This window comes from Culex quinquefasciatus, chromosome 2 (genome assembly GCF_015732765.1).
Source record: "Culex quinquefasciatus strain JHB chromosome 2, VPISU_Cqui_1.0_pri_paternal, whole genome shotgun sequence".
Classification (NCBI taxonomy): domain Eukaryota; kingdom Metazoa; phylum Arthropoda; class Insecta; order Diptera; family Culicidae; genus Culex; species Culex quinquefasciatus.
The window spans coordinates 109,609,524-109,627,641 of NC_051862.1; the positions used below are offsets into that span (position 1 = coordinate 109,609,524).

The 18,118-nt window shown below is 39.5% G+C and overlaps 1 protein-coding gene and 3 long non-coding RNA genes across 4 annotated transcripts; 1 reads left to right on the forward strand and 3 right to left on the reverse strand.

Annotated features, from left to right (window-relative positions):
- Window positions 1-1,721: 1,721 nt before the first annotated feature.
- On the reverse strand, window positions 1,722-6,357 carry LOC119767744. The gene is made up of 3 exons (XR_005277688.1): window positions 6,319-6,357; window positions 6,186-6,257; window positions 1,722-1,779 (listed from the first exon to the last, which is right to left on the reverse strand). It is a non-coding gene; the product is annotated as an uncharacterized LOC119767744 (long non-coding RNA).
- A 5,441-nt stretch (window positions 6,358-11,798) lies between these two features.
- Window positions 11,799-12,597, reverse strand: LOC6038020. Its single transcript, XM_001847814.2, has 3 exons — window positions 12,580-12,597; window positions 12,332-12,380; window positions 11,799-12,201 (listed from the first exon to the last, which is right to left on the reverse strand). The coding sequence occupies exons 2-3, from the start codon at window positions 12,350-12,352 to the stop codon at window positions 11,920-11,922; spliced, it is 303 nt and encodes a 100-aa protein (XP_001847866.2). The 5' UTR covers window positions 12,353-12,380; window positions 12,580-12,597; the 3' UTR covers window positions 11,799-11,919.
- Window positions 12,598-12,688: 91 nt separating this feature from the next.
- On the forward strand, window positions 12,689-13,422 carry LOC119766862. The gene is made up of 2 exons (XR_005277181.1): window positions 12,689-13,127; window positions 13,184-13,422. It is a non-coding gene; the product is annotated as an uncharacterized LOC119766862 (long non-coding RNA).
- Window positions 13,423-14,174: 752 nt separating this feature from the next.
- On the reverse strand, window positions 14,175-15,914 carry LOC119766861. Its single transcript, XR_005277180.1, has 3 exons — window positions 15,740-15,914; window positions 15,526-15,683; window positions 14,175-14,518 (listed from the first exon to the last, which is right to left on the reverse strand). It is a non-coding gene; the product is annotated as an uncharacterized LOC119766861 (long non-coding RNA).
- Window positions 15,915-18,118: the final 2,204 nt, after the last annotated feature.

Genomic DNA, 18,118 nt, shown 5'->3' on the forward strand with positions numbered 1-18,118 from the left:
ATTATGTTTTTTTTTTCAGTATTTGCCATAAAACTGCTTAATTTATTAAACGTCTTATATTTTTTTGACATTTTTTAATTTTTTAGAGATCTATGATCACTAGATGATAACCTGTTAATCCACTCTTACCCAAGTATGTAGTATCATCATAACTCAAACATTAAAAACAATATTGGTTCTGTAGTCTGAAATATTTAATTGATTCTCGACTGCTTCCTTTTGCCTACATTTATAAACCCTTTCAATTCAAATTTGACCAAATTTAATCTAGTTCTTTCTGAAAAAAGTACACACACAGTCATATTTTACACCGATAGCGAATGTCTTGGAGGTTTTATGTGAATCATTTTTCATGAAAAAAGTTACAAGGTTATGAAAAACATAAAAAATAATAAACACTATTTATGGAAATCGGAAAAAAATCACTGGCAGTATAAGTATCATCCAACAAATAATCAACGATTATAAAAATCTTTTACTTGGAACTCAACATGAACATTTGAGTAAAAAAAATAAAGTGTCGCGCTTAAAATATTTGAAACTGACAAAAAATATCAAAAAAAAACCCGATTTAATCCCACCTGGGGTGAGATAGAGCCTTTCTTACAAAAGAAAGATAACGGCAGTTGAATTTTTTCAAAGAAATAGCAAAATAAAGAATGGTCCATTCATGAATCAATTCAAAACTCAACAAGATTTTTTCATAAAACTGAAAAGCGCTGGTTTTTGCCTCATTTGCCATGGCCGGGTGTAAGCTGTGCTCAGCATTTTCGATTTTTTAAATCAGATCAAATTATTTGTGAGGCAGAGAATTTGCTCACAATTTGCGATGTTCGTAATGTTTTCTGCTTATCGCTAAATTGTTCGTATTCTCTGAGTGTTTTTTGCACTTTTCAAAATATCAAGAATTGACGAGAAAACAAAATAATTCCGTTTTGCTCCGGAGCGTTGAAGTGGTTACAAAATGACTGGCACCCGAGAATTTGCCGTGTTGTAAAAGATGTAACGGTAAAGCCGCATAAATGTTCTTGAAAGCTTTGAAACGCCTACTGGAATTCACTAAACTGACATTTAGGCGTTAGGCATAATTATGAGCTTTCAATAAGCAAGCCAGAAAATTATGTAGTATGCATTTAGGCGTTTTTTGGATTGAGAAGCATACTGCGACTGAGCGCTCGGAGAGAATTCACTATGACAAACGCACGCTGGGTTCATTGCCGACGAGCCGATACGATGAACCAAAATACTAACAAACAAATAAACTCGTAAGATCGATCAGAGAATGAGCAAGAAAAAAAGAGCAACAGAATGAGCATAGAGCTATCTACGTGCGCATGTATTGCGTGTACGTACACGAAGGATTTTTAGGTTCAAATTTGTGGTCGCCAGCAAAAACAAATGGTAAGCTAGTGTGCGTGAGATCGGGATTAGATAACTCAAACAGCTTCAGAACGGGTAGCTGCTTGCGTCGTGTTTGCGTTCACTGAAGCTTAGCATAGATAATCATGATAGGCTATGTGTGATGAACGAGCCATCGATAGGGCAACATGTACAAAAAGGGAGTAATCTAGTTGTTGCCCAAGGTGCGAATCCCCCAGAGGTCGTTTAGGACTCTTTACAGCAAAACTCGTCGTTTCCCTTAGAGTAAGCTTAAAGCTAAAAAATAGTATGTATTTAGTAAGTTTGATCAATTCATATCTGTGGTACACTTACAAATTTAGTCCAGAACTTTTGTAGGGGTTCACTGTTGGTACGATTCAAGTTGGTGCTGGTGTGAACCTGATTTTAGTTTAGTATTAGATTAACCTTCCCTTGGTATTAAAAAAAAATCACACATAAGGTATTGGGGTCCTTTTCGACCCCAAACTTTAAAAAATCGTCAAAAATCCAGTTTTTGACCGATTCCGGTTCTTTTGGTCACAAACGAAAGCTTAGAACGTCCCCTTTCCGAAACCGACCTGGAAAACCGGATTTGGTCACTGTGGCTACCGGGAATCGGCTACAACCGAAAAAGGACCTTTTGAGACACCAACTTTGACGACCTGTATCTCCGGCAAATTTCAACCAATCAGGATGCTCCGGGTTGCATTCGACAGGTATTTACCTGTACTTTGACCACAAATATTAATATCAGGGCCAGGTGACCTACCGGTTCCGGAAATCCGGAACATCCGAAAAGTTCATGTGTTCCTGTTTTTCACATATATGTGATACCAATACTCTCATGATAGTTGAAATTGATCCATAAAACTTACTTAAAACACAATACACGATTGCCAGAACCACTCTTGAGTGTTAGTGGCCACTTCCGGGTAACCTGGAACCGGTTCCCGGGTACCCGATGAACGGCCAACATGACTTTTTTGGTGAAAACCTATCATGTTGCACATCAAACTCCATGAAATTGAAAGATATGTCCATATTTGGTAATGCCGTTGTTCGCTGAGCCATCCTGGCCAATCTGGAACCGGTTACCGGTGTCCCCTTGGGGACACTTCCGGAATATGAGAGAAACCCTATCATCCGACATATCAAACTTCATGAAATTGAAAGATATGTCAATTTACGGTCATGCCGTTGTTTGCTGACCCATTCTGGCCAATCTGGAGCCGGTTACTGGTGGCCCATTGGGGACATTTCCGGAAAATGAGAGAAACCCTATCATCCGACATATCAAACTTCATGAAATTGAAAGATATGTCAATTTACGGTCATGCCGTTGTTCGCTGACCCATTCTGGCCAATCTGGAGCCGGTTACCGGTGGCCCCTTGGGGACACTTCCGGAATATGAGAGAAACCCTATCATCCGACATATCAAACTTCATGAAATTGAAAGATATGGCAATCTACGCTCATGCTGTTGTTTGCTGACCCATCCTGGCCAATTTGGAACCGGTTACCGGTGGCCCTTTGCCCCTTGGGGACACTCTCGGAATATGAGAGAAACCCATCATCCGACATATCAAACTTCATGAAATTGAAAGATATGTCAATTTACGGTCATGCCGTTGTTTGCTGACCCATTCTGGCCAATCTGGAGCCGGTTACTGGTGGCCCATTGGGGACATTTCCGGAAAATGAGAGAAACCCTATCATCCGACATATCAAACTTCATGAAATTGAAAGATATGTCAATTTACGGTCATGCCGTTGTTCGCTGACCCATTCTGGCCAATCTGGAGCCGGTTACCGGTGGCCCCTTGGGGACACTTCCGGAATATGAGAGAAACCCTATCATCCGACATATCAAACTTCATGAAATTGAAAAATATGGCAATCTACGCTCATGCTGTTGTTTGCTGACCCATCCTGGCCAATTTGGAACCGGTTACCGGTGGCCCTTTGCCTTGGGACACTCTCGGAATATGAGAGAAACCCATCATCCGACATATCAAACTTCATGAAATTGAAAGATATGTCAATTTACGGTCATGCCGTTGTTCGCTAACCCATTCTGGCCATCATGGAACCGGTTACCTGTGGCCCCTTATGGACACTTCCGGAATATGAGAAAAAACCTATCAAAATCATGAAATTGAAAGATATGTCAATCTACGGCCATGCTGTTGTTTGCTGACACATCCTGGCCAATTTGGAACCGGTTACCAGTGGCCCCTTGGGGACACTTCTGGAATATGAAAGTTACCCTCCCATCAGACATATCAAACTTCATGAAATTGAAAACTACGTCAATCTACGGTCATGCAATTGCTCGCTGACCTTTGGTTGAAAAAAAGCAAAGCAATCCACTTTAACGACCCCCGGGTCTTTTGTGGGCTCTGTTGCAAGTTTCTGCTCATTTCTAGGCGTCCGAAGGTTATGTGTGGTGAGTCACCCAAAACCTCTTTTACGCAAATGGACCGACGTTTTACTTCCCCATCCGATAGAAGGCCAGGAGGATAAGGCGGGAATCGAACCCGCGCCTCATAGCAACTTAGGGATCGGCAGCCGAAGCCGCTAACCACCGCGCCACGAGGCCCCGAGGTCCTTTGGTTGACATATCCATGAATTTCATGAAGTTTGATTCGTCGGATAATAGGGTTTCTCTCATATTCCGGGAGTGTCCCCAAGGGGCCACCGGAAACCTGTTCCAGAATTGCCAGAATGCATAAGCAAAGAATGGCATGACCGTAACTTGACATATCTATCAATTTCATAAAGTTTGATATGTCGGATGATAGGGTTTCTCTCATATTCCGGGATTGTCCCCAAGGGGCCACCGGGAACCATTTCCAAAATGGATCAGCGAACAATGGCATGGCCGTAGATTGACATGTCTTTCAATTTCATAAAGTTTGATATGTCGGATGATAGGGTTTCTCTCATATTCCGAGAGTGTCTCTAAGGGGCCACTGGTAACCGGTTCCAGTTTGGCCAGAATGGGTCAGCGAACAACAGCATGGCCGTAGATTGATATATCTTTCAATTTCATGATAGGGTTTCTCTCATATTCCGAGAGTGTCCCTAAAGGGGCCACCGGTAACCGGTTCCAGATTGGCCAGAATGGGTCAGCGAACAACAGCATGACCGTAAATTGACATATCTTTCAATTTTATGAAGTTTGATATGTCGGATGATAGGGTTTCTCTCATATTCCGGAAGTGTCCCCAAGGGGCCACCGGTAACCGGTTCCAGATTGGCCAGAATGGGTCAGCGAACAACAGCATGACCGTAAATTGACATATCTTTCAATTTTATGAAGTTTGATATGTCGGATGATAGGGTTTCTCTCATATTCCGGAAGTGTCCCCAAGGGGCCACCGGTAACCGGCTCCAGATTGGCCAGAATGGGTCAGCGAACAACGGCATGACCGTAAATTGACATATCTTTCAATTTCATGAAGTTTGATATGTCGGATGATAGGGTTTCTCTCATATTCCGGAAGTGTCCCCAAGGGGCCACCGGTAACCGGTTCCAGATTGGCCAGAATGGGTCAGCGAACAACAGCATGACCGTAAATTGACATATCTTTCAATTTTATGAAGTTTGATATGTCGGATGATAGGGTTTCTCTCATATTCTGGAAGTGTCCCCAAGGGGCCACCGGTAACCGGCTCCAGATTGGCCAGAATGGGTCAGCGAACAACGGCATGACCGTAAATTGACATATCTTTCAATTTTATGAAGTTTGATATGTCGGATGATAGGGTTTCTCTCATATTCCGGAAGTGTCCCCAAGGGGCCACCGGTAACCGGTTCCAGATTGGCCAGAATGGGTCAGCGAACAACAGCATGACCGTAGATTGATATATCTTTCAATTTCATGAAGTTTGATATGTCGGATGATAGGGTTTCTCTCATATTCCGGAAGTGTCCCCGAGGGCCACCGGTAACCGGTTCCAAATTGGCCAGGATGGCTCAGCGAACAACGGCATTACCAAATATGGACATACCTTTCAATTTCATGGAGTTTGATGTGCAACATGATGGGTTTTCACCAAAAAAGTCAAGTTGGCCGTTCATCGGGTACCCGGGAACCGGTTCCAGGTTACCCGGAAGTGGCCACTAACACTCCAGAGTGGTTCTGGCAATCGTGTATTGTGTTTTAAGTAAGTTTTATGGATCAATTTCAACTACCATGAGAGTATTGGTATCTAATATATGTGAAAAACAGTAAAACATGAACTTTTCGGATGTTCCGGATTTCCGGAACCGGTAGGTCACCTGGCCCTGATATTAATATTTGTGGTCAAAGTATAGGTAAATACCTGTCGAATGCAACCCGGAGCATCCTGATTGGTTGAAATTTGCCGGAGATACAGGTCGTCAAAGTTGGTGTCTCAAAAGGTCCTTTTTCGGTTGTAGCCGATTCCCGGTGGCCACAGTGACCAAATCCGGTTTTCCAGGTCGGTTTCGGAAAGGGGACGTTCTAAGCTTTCGTTTGTGACCAAAAGAACCGGAATCGGTCAAAAACTGGATTTTTATGATTTTTAAAGTTTGGGGTCGAAAAGGACCCCAATACCTTTAAAGTAACTTTTTATGGACGCTCCCCTAGGGGTCGTCCAAGGTTTGTTTGTTTTGTGAAATGTGTATTTATACTATAAATTTAATGTCAGAAAATTTCAAGGCTTTAGCATGTATATAGCAAAAGTTATGGCAAATTAAATTTTCAAAAAGGCCGAAAAGGACCCCAATACCGTAGGAAGGTTAAGTTTACCTTGAACTCATTCTTTGAGTACTTACAATAGTAGATGTACCAAATGAGTCAGCTATTAGCTAGTTTCGATTAAATTAATTTTGCCGCAGCCGATCAAGCTAGATATAATAAGTGTAATAAGTAAGTATAGCGTGTAAACCAAAGTGTTTTGGTTCTCACCAGAATTCAGATTAAAATGTTCTGTTCGCTTTCGATAGCCGTACAAATAAGAATAAATTTAAAAACGAGCGCTAATTTGTAAATGATGGACTAATTCTACTATGTCACGTCGAGAATGATCTGCCGTTCTCCTCGATCTTGACGTTCTTCCTTCGTTCGTCTACTTGTGCCCTATTGACACTCCCGCGGGTGAGGGGGAGATCAAATAATAGTCTAGATCGCCGAGGGGTTTGCTCGCCTGGTCATCTGCTTCAGCAACACTAGTATCAAAACTCTATACGCGCCAGCATCACGCGCCAGCATTACTCGCGTCTGCATGTGAAGCTCAACTTGACAACTTGTCGACGAGGCGTCGAAATTCGATCGTCCATGATTTTTTGCAGATTTTTCGAATGAATATTTCTCGAGAAATGATTTGAGAACGAAGCTTGATTTGGCGTCGGAGCCAAAAGCAAACACTATACCTTTCTTTAGTAAGAAAGGCAAAAATGGAAATTTTCTAAAATCTGAACGGTAAATCCGAATGAGGTCAAATTTGTTTCAGAACATCGTGTATGGTCTAGATTATGATGTGGAGAAAAAAAATTAGATAAAATGCCAAAGGAATAGTTTTGGCATTTGGTGAAAATTGGCTTTTACCTTTTTAGGGGTTTTTCCCCCTCACAGTGAATTAGTCCACAAGCTGTAAATCAAGAACCACATTACCGACATGGATGAAAATTCATTTGAAAACCGCCTGATTTGGTGAAAACACACTCCGAGTCCCCATAAAAAATGGATAAATTCAAATTTGGTATGGAACTGGTTCAGGTTCAGCACATCCCCTTTCAAATGCGCCCAAGAGAGCTTAAATCCATAATGTGGGCTCTGAGAAACCCCCTACCACAAAATTGAGCACTTTTTTACCACACACGGACGTCACGCGTGCTCTACAGTAAATTAAGCGCCAAAATTCGGATATTGGAGGTAGACCAATTCTGTCATTGTCAATCGATCGGGCGTCGAAAATCGATCGTCCATGATTTTTTGCAGATTTTTCGAATGAATATTTCTCGAGAAATGATTTGGGAACGAAGCTTGATTTGGCGTCGGAGCCAAAAGCAAACCCTATACCTTTCTTTAGTAAGAAAGGCAAAAGTTGCAACTAATTTGAATATGTTATATACAGTCGACTCTCTGGCTGTCGATCTTCTAGATAACAATATTGCTCCTGCTGTCAATATTTTTTTCAGTCCCTACAAGGAGCTTGCATTGATTTTTCGTTCTATAATTTGATAACTCCCGCTCTCGACGGTCCCTTCAATATCGACAACGAGAGAGTCCACTGTATATCGATTGTCTTAATGTTTACTATTTTTCTATTAACATCTGGGATTGTTGATTCTTAGGCAAACTGTTTTGTTATTGTTGCATATTATCGTTGAAGAAATCTTAAGATTTCAGGATAGGATAGAATTTCAATTTAAAAAAAGTATAGAAAAAAACATGAAATTTATATTTCAAACATTATTCAAAATAATCGAAATATTATTCAACCGGTAAAAAATTTATTTAATTAAAAATATTTCAACTGTGGATTTTTGTTTTTTATCCAATTCTAAGTTTTTTTTTAATATATTTTGATAGAGGCGCGACCATACATAAAGCTTCGTTTAAGGTGAAGATTCAAGATGTATCGTGCGCCTCCTTTTAAATGTACAGAAAATTTTAAAATTAGAAAAAAATAAAAATTCCTAGGTAAAATATTTTTTAGTTCACGGACATTTGAAAAGGACCACTTAAGCGTCCTTACCACGAAGATTTTTTTTAGATCAGAGATTTGTTATAATGATCTTCTTCAGGCATGGCTTGATGCTCATGTACGTAAATCAATGGAGATATAAAAAATAGTTGCGTTTTAAATTGTGCTTATGTGCTTATGATAAATGCCACCCTAAAAGTGAGCAAATTGAATTGAATGTTAAATCGATCATTAGGGCCAGCTTTCTTTTAATGATCATTCAAAAAATAACAATTTAAAATTTGAGCTTTTAATAAATTTAATGAAAATTTGAGGTTAAGTAAATAAATCCAAATATACTTACCAAACTGTTCTTCTGAAAATGCCTTCAAAACTGGAGATATTTTTTGATTTCTGTTTCAATAACGTAAAAAACTTGTAAAACTAGATTTTTTTCCGTTTTTTTTAAACTTAGAGAGTTTTTAAATAATCCTATTTATCAATGTTTTCGAAATAATAGTTAACTAACTTTTGAAACATTCAAAAATATGTGGAGTCGGAGTCGGAGCCAACCATTTGTTGAAACATACACTCACAATCAGAATAACCCTTAAAAGGGTACTTTTTTTTTCATAAAATAAAAGGGTACTTTCTATCCTTTTTTCAACTTTACCCGTCGTCACCCTTTTGAAAGGGTACGAGAGCAAAACCCTTCAAAAGGGTACTTGCCCAGTACCCTTTAAAAGGATACTGTTAACAGAACAGCGCGCTCACTAGCGACATCTATAAGTCAATTTTGTTTCGTTGTAACAGTGCTGCCATCTATTGTAATATTCATAAGTTCTTTGAAAATTAGGTTTTGTTCGGATAAAAAGTTTGTTTATTTTTGTAAAATAATATTTACTGTTCAACATAAAAAATAATCCTCGAACATAAACATGCTTTGGGATTCAACTATGCACTCGCGATCACAACGTCTCGCCAAGGGATGAATGTTGACCATTTCGACGGAAATTTAGCACAGGTCCGTTTTCACCGTGAAGCTTCACCGTAATCGTGCCCTATTCACGGCGCTGGTTCTAGTTGAATTCGACGGGAGCTCGAATATCAGCTGGGTGTTCTCCTCGTCGACAGTGTCCGGAGCCTGCATTCAGGATGCACTCCAGCTTCGTCATCCGGCACTCAACATCGTCGTCGGGGAACACGACATCGTGGCGGAGTGATACGCTGGGTAAAACACTTTGCTGCCACCTCGAGCTGCGGAAGAAACAGACCTAGGTGACGGAGCCTGAAAAGATTGGAACTTTTTAATCAGTGCTCTATTTACAAGTTTGCCAACCGGTCTTACCATTCACCACGTCCTGGTTGGCCTATATCCGACGGAAGTAGTCCGGAATACCCGGAACATAGTCGATACAACCAAAAATTTACGGAAGTGGAACCGATGCCTCAAGCCGAACCAAACACGCCAAAAACAAGCATGACATTTGAAGTTCTTATTTTTAAATGCAGGGCGGCGCTGGAATCGTTTGCAGCAAAGAAAGATACCCTTTTGAAAGGGTAAAGCCAGTGAGGTGAATTAAAAGGATGGTTTTCACCCTTTTAAAAGGATACAATATACCCTTTTGCAAAGGGTAAACTTCGAATACCGTTTAAAAGGATACTTTTAACCCTTTCAACCGGTAATTTTATTTTTGAGTGTAGAATAGGTATAGGTAGAATTACAACTCGTTGCTCTTCCCATATAATCGCTTGGCGACACTGCCGAACGGGGAACTAAAAAGTCTGCAAACTAAAAGACAAATCCAGCGAAAGCTCAACGCTGCTTTTTGATGGTGAGAGATTTGACAGCTCCCATACTAAATGTCTCGATTTTCATACTTTTTGTTAATTATCTTTTAAAATAAAATACTTAACATATGGAAACTATATATTTTTGGTGCCCAAAATTCCTGCTGCATCGAATGGTGTACTTATCTCGATTGCAATTTTTTTGAGCAGTTTTCATTTTAATAATATTCTAGACACATTTTGTGCACCTAATCAATCAATACTTTTATCATAAATAATCATTTTATTGCTTAAAATTGAGTTTTCCTGAGCTCCCATATTCAAATACATGGAAGCTGTCATTTCTAACACCATTGGCCACCTAGCGGCCATTTCAAACTGGATTCATCTAATGAGGTGCGCATTTTTTTTGACACGCTGTCATTTGCAGTGACAGATCGCGGGCGCGATTTTATTTGCATTTCTCGGGTTATTTTTCAAAAGGTCCTTAGCGCCAGTTGTTAACAAAGCGGCTTTTTAATCGGTTCGAATCGGTACGAATAATCAAAATCAAAAATGCTTTGAATTATTCATCTGCACGTCCTTTAAATGCTCTTTACTGAAAAAATAAAGGAAAGTTGATTTGTTTTAATTTCTGAAGCTTGAGTGCTTCGGAGGTTCAGAGCTAGAAGAGCTTATCGGGATTTCTCGCCGGATAAAAGCTTTACTATTTTTTTTCGTTGGGGATCTCCGCTCGATGGCTATCCCTAAACACGTGGCATTTCCCCTTTTGTCATCGATTCTTTTCGGTCGTTCCCCAGAAACGCACCACAGCTAATAATTTAACAGTTGGAGAACCTAAAAAACATTCCTGTTGCCAAGTGTCTGTACCGGCGAAAAATCGTTCCTGTAGCTGAGTTTGAGTGCTGGCGAAAGACCGATCCAAAGAACTTCGTAAGCTCTTGCAATTATGAACCACCGGAACGTACGGAACGCTAAAGTTTGCATTTGCAAGATATTCTTTTTAATAACTGTCGAAATAAAATCCAAAGTTTTTTTTTAAAAGGTCCTTTTAGCTATTGTCTTTCATATGTTTATGGGACCTTTTTTTTTAAAAAAAAACTCTAGAAATATAATTTACAATAAAAAAAACCATTGACATTATTTTTTGCAGGATTATTCTTGAAATTTGTAAAATAATATTCAATGCCCACCTAACTACGATCATCTTGTACCTTGGGGTAGGTTAGTTCCCCGTTTCGCCACCAATCTCAGTTAGGCAGCACTGTTTTGTCTCCCGGTTAGATTAATGAGTGGCAACTCTACCTATACCTATTCTATGGTTGAAAGCTGGAGTCGGAGTCGGAGTCGGCTAGAGTTGGTAGGCCGGAGTTGGAGTCGGAGTCGGAGTCGGAGTCGGAGTCGGTTGGAGTTGAAAGCCGGAGCCGGAGTCGGAGTCGACTGATCTCAGAAAGCCGGAGTCGGAGTCTCTTGAAATATGACCCGACTTTGCCGCCCTGATTTTTATAGAGTGTCTCATTGTTCCACACCTGTCTCATTGTTCCTGCCAAGTGCGTCTACAATGAGACAGTTGAATAACTCTGGCTGTAGACATCAGATCGATCTCATATTTTGGTCAATGCTAGAACACTTTAATAGAGAGAATGTAACAAAAAGCTCATTGAAAAATGCAGATGACAAAAATACAAATATCATTGAAAGTTGAAAACCAAAAGTGTCTCATTGATGACTACGCTACCCTACTCAGAAAAAAAGGTTTATCGTTGTAAACAATAATATCACAAATTTAGGTTTAGTTTTGGGACCCAATTGATCAAATTTTATGACACTTGTTCAATAATTAACGTATAAAAACGCTTGTGCAGCAGTTGTTCAACAACAAAAAACGATGTTTTACTTACTACTAGGCTACTAGTCTGCAGTCCTGTTAGCTGCAGCAAGTGACGTCATCATAGTCATATAAAATTACTTATGAAAACCTAACCTTTATTCAAATAACAAGTAATTAAATCATTACACAAATTGTATTTATAAGCTCAATATTTAAACTAAGAAGCAATGTTGTGGCTCTCTAGAATTTTCCAGTAAGTTTAAAAATTGAAGCGACGTTTACCATCAAATCTGTATCCGTAAGCAGCAGCATTACGAACATCTACTAATGCAGGATTTCTATTTTTAAAAAAACTACCATGTGAAAATGGTGCTCTAACATTGTTATTAGGTATACCGTTTGTTTCTCGGGGATAAAATGCTGTGAATGTGCCATTTGATAAAATTACATTTTTTATTTCGACATCTTCGGGATCGTAGGCGATACACATGAGGGTGTAAGCTAATATAGTCAATAAAACAAATGATACATTTTTTTCCTGCTGAAAGTAAACGTTTAAATAAATGGTAAAGTAACAGAAGTGACATGAGACAATAGATTTACGCTGAAATTTTAAGTTTTACTAAAAATGAACAATTGTGTGTTTTTTGCATTTTGTGCCACAAACTTACTTTTACTATTGCGAGAAGCATGCTTCTTTGATGTTTGATGTTATGATGCCTGTAAACGAATAAAAAAAACGAAAATGAACTAATGCGTAATGACTTCTATTGAGAAATTAAAAGTGAGAGTGTGTGCAACATGGAGTTAAACTTTCTATGAAGTTGCTGTGAAGGTTACCATGACACTTTGAAAAGTTTAACTCCATGTTGCACGCACACACTCTCACTTTTAATTTCTCGATATGATGGCCTACTACCGTACCCTCCAAGCCAGTATTCCGTTTTGTGTCAAGTTAAACCCAAAGAAGATGTTGTGAAAAGTGTTAAACAAGAAGTGTAGTCAACCTTATAGCTTTAGAGGTAAACCCCACTGAGAGTTTTGGTTCGAATTAGAGGCTAAATCGACTCGAGGCTCGAGCCAAAATTTTCCCTTTTTTTATTCATAAAACTTCCCAAGTAACCATCCAGCACTAGCAAAAAGTCAGAAATCGGCAACAGATTGGCATTCCATTGCTAATTAGTCATGCAACAGCATTTACAAATGCAATTCAGCACTAATTCAACTGCACTGTCCAAAGCTGAATAAATGCTGTTTAAGTGCAACTGCTAGCAACACTGTCATACGTTTTTCCATCAAACTAGCAACATTGTTCTCATTCTGAGAGAAGAGTGAAAGAGATAGTGCGAGAAAACAACAACCTTCTCACTTTCTCGCTTTGCACCAAAAAATAAACAATGATTGAAAGCTGTCGAAGCCAGCCGGCTCAAAACCTTTTTCATCTCGCTTTGCATCATCATCATCCTCGTAAGTATTTAACAAGTATTTATTTATATAACTTAATAAAAATTAATTCTTCACAGCTAACACGTACCAGTGCCATTCCACCTTGTTGGTTGACCGCAACAATAAACCGCATGCAGAAATGGCGTTTTTGTCCTGCTGGTGGGTCCGGATTCCCCCGCCGAACTAAGCGGGCGGCGGACATTTAATTAGATCTCTTCAAGCCAGTTCAATCAGAAAGGCTTTCAAAATTGTATGTGGTAATTAGATTATTATATTTTTTCATGAATAAAAGACATCTTTAGACCATCGTCAAAAACTGTTTTCTTAAGTGCCCTTTCCAACAGGGTGAAAGAGTAAACACAAGAAGTTGCTTGGCATTCTTTTAAGTGGCTGCATATATGTCTCTAAAAACCAGCTAGGAAAACCATCTCTTATTTAGGTGAGAAGGCACGAGCTCGGCAATCAACAGCGACGGCAACATCTAGCATCTGGCTTCACATCCCAATCTCATCAACTTCAACCAAAAAAATCGACTTCACAAACTCGGTCAGCTGAGTCGATAATGTAGTAAAAAGACAAACCAAAATAGAATAGTGAGAATGGGGAAGGCGAGAGAGAACGTAATATTTTTGTCTCTCTCATTTTTTGACATTTTCTGCAGGGGTGGACACCAACAGTAGGGGCCAGCCTTGGGGCCAGCACTAAACCGGCCGAGTAAAGTCCAAACTCGGTCATTGTCCAGCACTGAAGTACCCTGACTGAAAAGTCCGTCGGACGTCCGTCGTTTGTCGTCCGTGCAATCGTACGACGTCGCACGACAATGTCGTGCGACTTTCGCACGAATGTCATACGTTTTTGCTCCAAAATGTCGTATTTGTCGTGCGATCGATCATCGAAATTGTTCGACATTGTCGTACGACATTCGACCGACGTCGCACGGTTTTGTTATTTAGGTTGTCGTGCCTTTGTCGTGTGCTGTTTTTATCGGGTTTTTAGGTTATGTTGCAGTAAAAATAAACATTTTTTTTATTTTTAATTATTATTAGATGTATTTTTTCTGTAAATTAATCTTATTCACTCGATTTCACAAACATTCATTAATTTTACTTATTGTGTGTCGCGATCTTCACGTGGTTTTTGGCGTTGTCTTCCGGTTGGCCTTTCAGCTCATCTCGTCGCTTCGGCATCTTGGCCGGACTTTGTCAGCCATCTTTTGGAGTCAACGCCAGCGTGTAGATACGGCACTGGAGCGGCGCTTCCATTCAATTCCCACAGATTGATGGCCTACGGGACAACGTTGGTTTACGCACTTCTGGTGTAGGTGTTTTTGCGGTCGTTACAGCTTCCGTTCCGTGGGACAACACGGAAACGCTGGGTTGTCAGCAGGATTCGATTGGAATATTTTTGGTTACCTGAAAAAAGATTACGTCATTCGGCTAAATCATCCAAAAACATAACTAGAAATGTAAAATTTAACCTTCAATGTAAAATAAAAAAAATGTAGTCAATTTAAACTTGTAAATTTGTAGAAAAAAAATTTGTTTAACACAACAACAAAAATTCAAACATTTTTAATTTCAGATAAAAAATCAACATCAACGCATGTTGATTTTTTATCAAAAATTTGTATGGAGAATTTTGTTTTCTTTTTTAATTTAAAGTGCATGTGTTTCTTGGGACTCTGAAGTCCTTGCTTTAAAAAAGCAATGAACTTAAAAGTTTTTAAACAATTTTGAAATGTTTTAATGTTAGAATCGTTAAAATTTAAAATATCTGAATATTTTTAAAATAAAAATTAAATCTTTGATATTTTGAAAATATCAAGAATTTTAAGAATAATACAATTTGAAAATATAAGAGTTCTAAATTTTACAATTTAGGAATTTTTGACTTTTACCATTTTATAATTTCATAGTTTTATAATTTTAACTTAACATGGGGCTCACGCACACTATCAAAACAAATGTTTGGCAGTGTGTGTGAACTTCGTATAAAAGGGGTGTCAAACTAAAAAGTGACCTCGTTCGTTTGACAACAGTTGGTGTCAAACCATCGGGGTTTGAGTGTATTGTTAAAAGATAACCAAGATAACCAAAGAAATAAACAGAATTGAATTGAATAGAAATAATTTTATAATTTTTATATATTTTGAATTTTTATCATATTTTTGAACGAAACCATACCTTTTAATTGTATTATTTTATATTTATTAGAATCTTAGAAAATTTTAATTGTGGAATTGAAAAGATTCAGAATTGAAAAAATAGAATATTATTGTTTAGAATTTGTGATGGTTTCAGGTTTTAATTCTCCAGTCCCCCTCCCCACCCCCTTCTCCCCGCACACTTTCATCGTCCTCATTTATTTTCCGTCGTCCTAATGGGATGCACACCCTCTATCGTTTCAAAACACAACTCACCGTATAAAAACCACGCATCGCCACCTCCCAATAAACACCAATCCGCTTCCTCGATCACAGACTGGGTGCTCCCCTTCCCGTCTTCCGGCATGGCCCGCCGGAGTAACAATGTGACCCGTTCTCCTCCACCTCCACCACGAAGGCCGAAATCAGGAAATCTTGAATATAAATATTGCTGTGATAAAGTCGATCGCAAAAAAGCAACGCTACTTACCAATCAACCGGCCAAAATCCACACGAAACTTTTCAACAACGTAAACTGGTTCGATTCGGTTCAAAGTTTCTCTGATTTGATCAAGTCCAAACAAGACCAACTGAAGAGAACTGTCAAACTGCGTCGACGAAAATCGTGACGTCAAATTGAAGGAAAATCGATGGAAAAAACAATGTCGGGCATGTCGAGTGTTTGTCGTCCGTTTGTCGTCCTTTCGACCAATCGAAATCGAAACGGTAAAATCAAAACCGCGCGACAGCTCGTACGACGTGCGACATTTTTCAAACAGGGAGCTGTTAGGGCTGACCTCAAAACTTCTTAGCTTTTGCTGGTAGCTGTGAAAGCGCTTTCAGTGCTGAATAGTGACCATGTTTTAGTGCTGGATGGTTACTTGGGTTACTACAAAAACATAAGACTATCTGCAGCGCGAAGTTTTATAATTGTTTCGAATGGGGTACGGACAGGGTTTTTCACAAAATAGTCGCCAGGTTCGCATGGTTCTTATGCTAGATCCCTCTGGTGGTACTTTTGTGATACTTATGGTACGTTCGTTTGATGGCTAGTTCCACACTGAATGCCGCACTCAGAGCTGTCAAAGTGTTTCTTTGAAGAAACTCGCGCTAGTTCCGCACGAGTTTCGCCGCCATCTTGCAACTGAAACTCTACCCAGTGAGAAATACGGGGCCGATCAGACCTACAGGGGCCGACGCGGGTCTGATTTTGAGACACGCATCAGACCCGAATCCTTAAGGTGTTTCGCACCCGAAACGTCAACCTGTCAAGGTTGTTCGAACATCGCAAGAGGCCTACATGCGGGGCCGATGTAAGAACGACGTAAAGGTGAAAAATCGGACGCGCATCAACCTCTCTTTTTAGGTTCTTCTTCTTCTTTTTTCTGCCATCTGTCAAACTCATAATTTGTTTTGATTGAAACAATTAGTTTATTTTTCGCGTTTTTTGCTCTTTTTTCACTTTATTTGACAAAAATATATACAGCGGGACAGGTTCCGGTTGATCTGGCCTGAAAGGATTCGTGTAGCGGTCGTTCCGAGGGAACTTGCATGGCGGTGCAGGAACGTGGTCGTCCGGTGTGGCATGTTTCGGGCGGCGTCGATCCGAGAGCGCTTGCAGTGCCATGGCCGCGTGCCGGTTGCGGACGGCGTTTGGGGTTGGGTGCAGACCAGGGGACTGGGCCATTCGGCAGAATGACAGTCGGCGGAATGACGTTCGGCAGACAACCAAAAGGCAGAAAAGGTCATTCGGCAGACAAACATTCGGCAGAAAGTAGATTCGGCGGAAAAGTACGAACGGCAGAAAAATGTTCGGCAGAAAAGGTCAAATGGCAGACAGGGTCATTTGGCGGAACGTCGATTGGCGGAAAAGCACATAAGGCAGAAAGGTTCATATGGCAGAAAAGTACAGAAGGTAGACAAACAAATGGCAGAAAAGATCAATAAGCAGAATATATCATAAGGCAGAATATTATTTGGCAGACAAAGTCATTTTTGTCGGATCTCCTACGAAAGGCCGAATCTCAGAAGGCCGAATCCCGAAAGGCCGAAATTCAAAAGGCCTAATTACTCGAAAGGCAGAATTCTCATAAGGCCGAATCCCAAAAGTCCGAATGCTCGAAAGGCCGAATCTCAACCCCGCCCGAATATTTTTTGAAGTTTATGTCCCTCGACTCTGACCAAAGTCGAGGGGGGGGGCAAAGAAATAAAAAAGTATAAAAATTGAAATTACGAGCCATAGTTTCAACATTTTAATGAAAAAAGTGTTTTAAAATGCATTATACACCTGTCCAGTTGTTTTGCAATCATTAGTTTCCAAAATATCTAAGTATTGACGAATTTTTTTTTTAATTTTTTTTTTTAGATTATTAATGCAGAAATATGCTTTTTAGATTGTTTTCAGTTCTTTAGACTTCTATTTTCATGGAAATTTTGAAGTTTTTTGGAATTTTTTTTTTGCCCCCTGATTTTTCAGACCGATTTTGAAGGGGGAGGGGGGGGGGGCGACATAAACTTTGAAAAATATTTGCAACGGCCTTATGTATTAAAAATTGGTTTCGAAATTAAGAAGGCATAACTTTCTAGCATTGCTGCTATAATTTTTTTTAAAATTTTCTATTTATTTGCCGCAAAAAATCAATTGCAATAGTTTGAATTCATTTAAGTACTTGGTGACGAATGATCAAATTTCGGTTATCGTCACCATAATTCAATAAACAACAAGATTGAAACACACAAATGCTTTAATGCATTCTACTCTACTCACTTGTATGCTTGGTAACAATATGATAGGTAAAGATAAACAGATTGTACTCATTATGTACTTATTTCGCCTAAAATTACAAAAAAAAAACAAAGTATGTTAGTT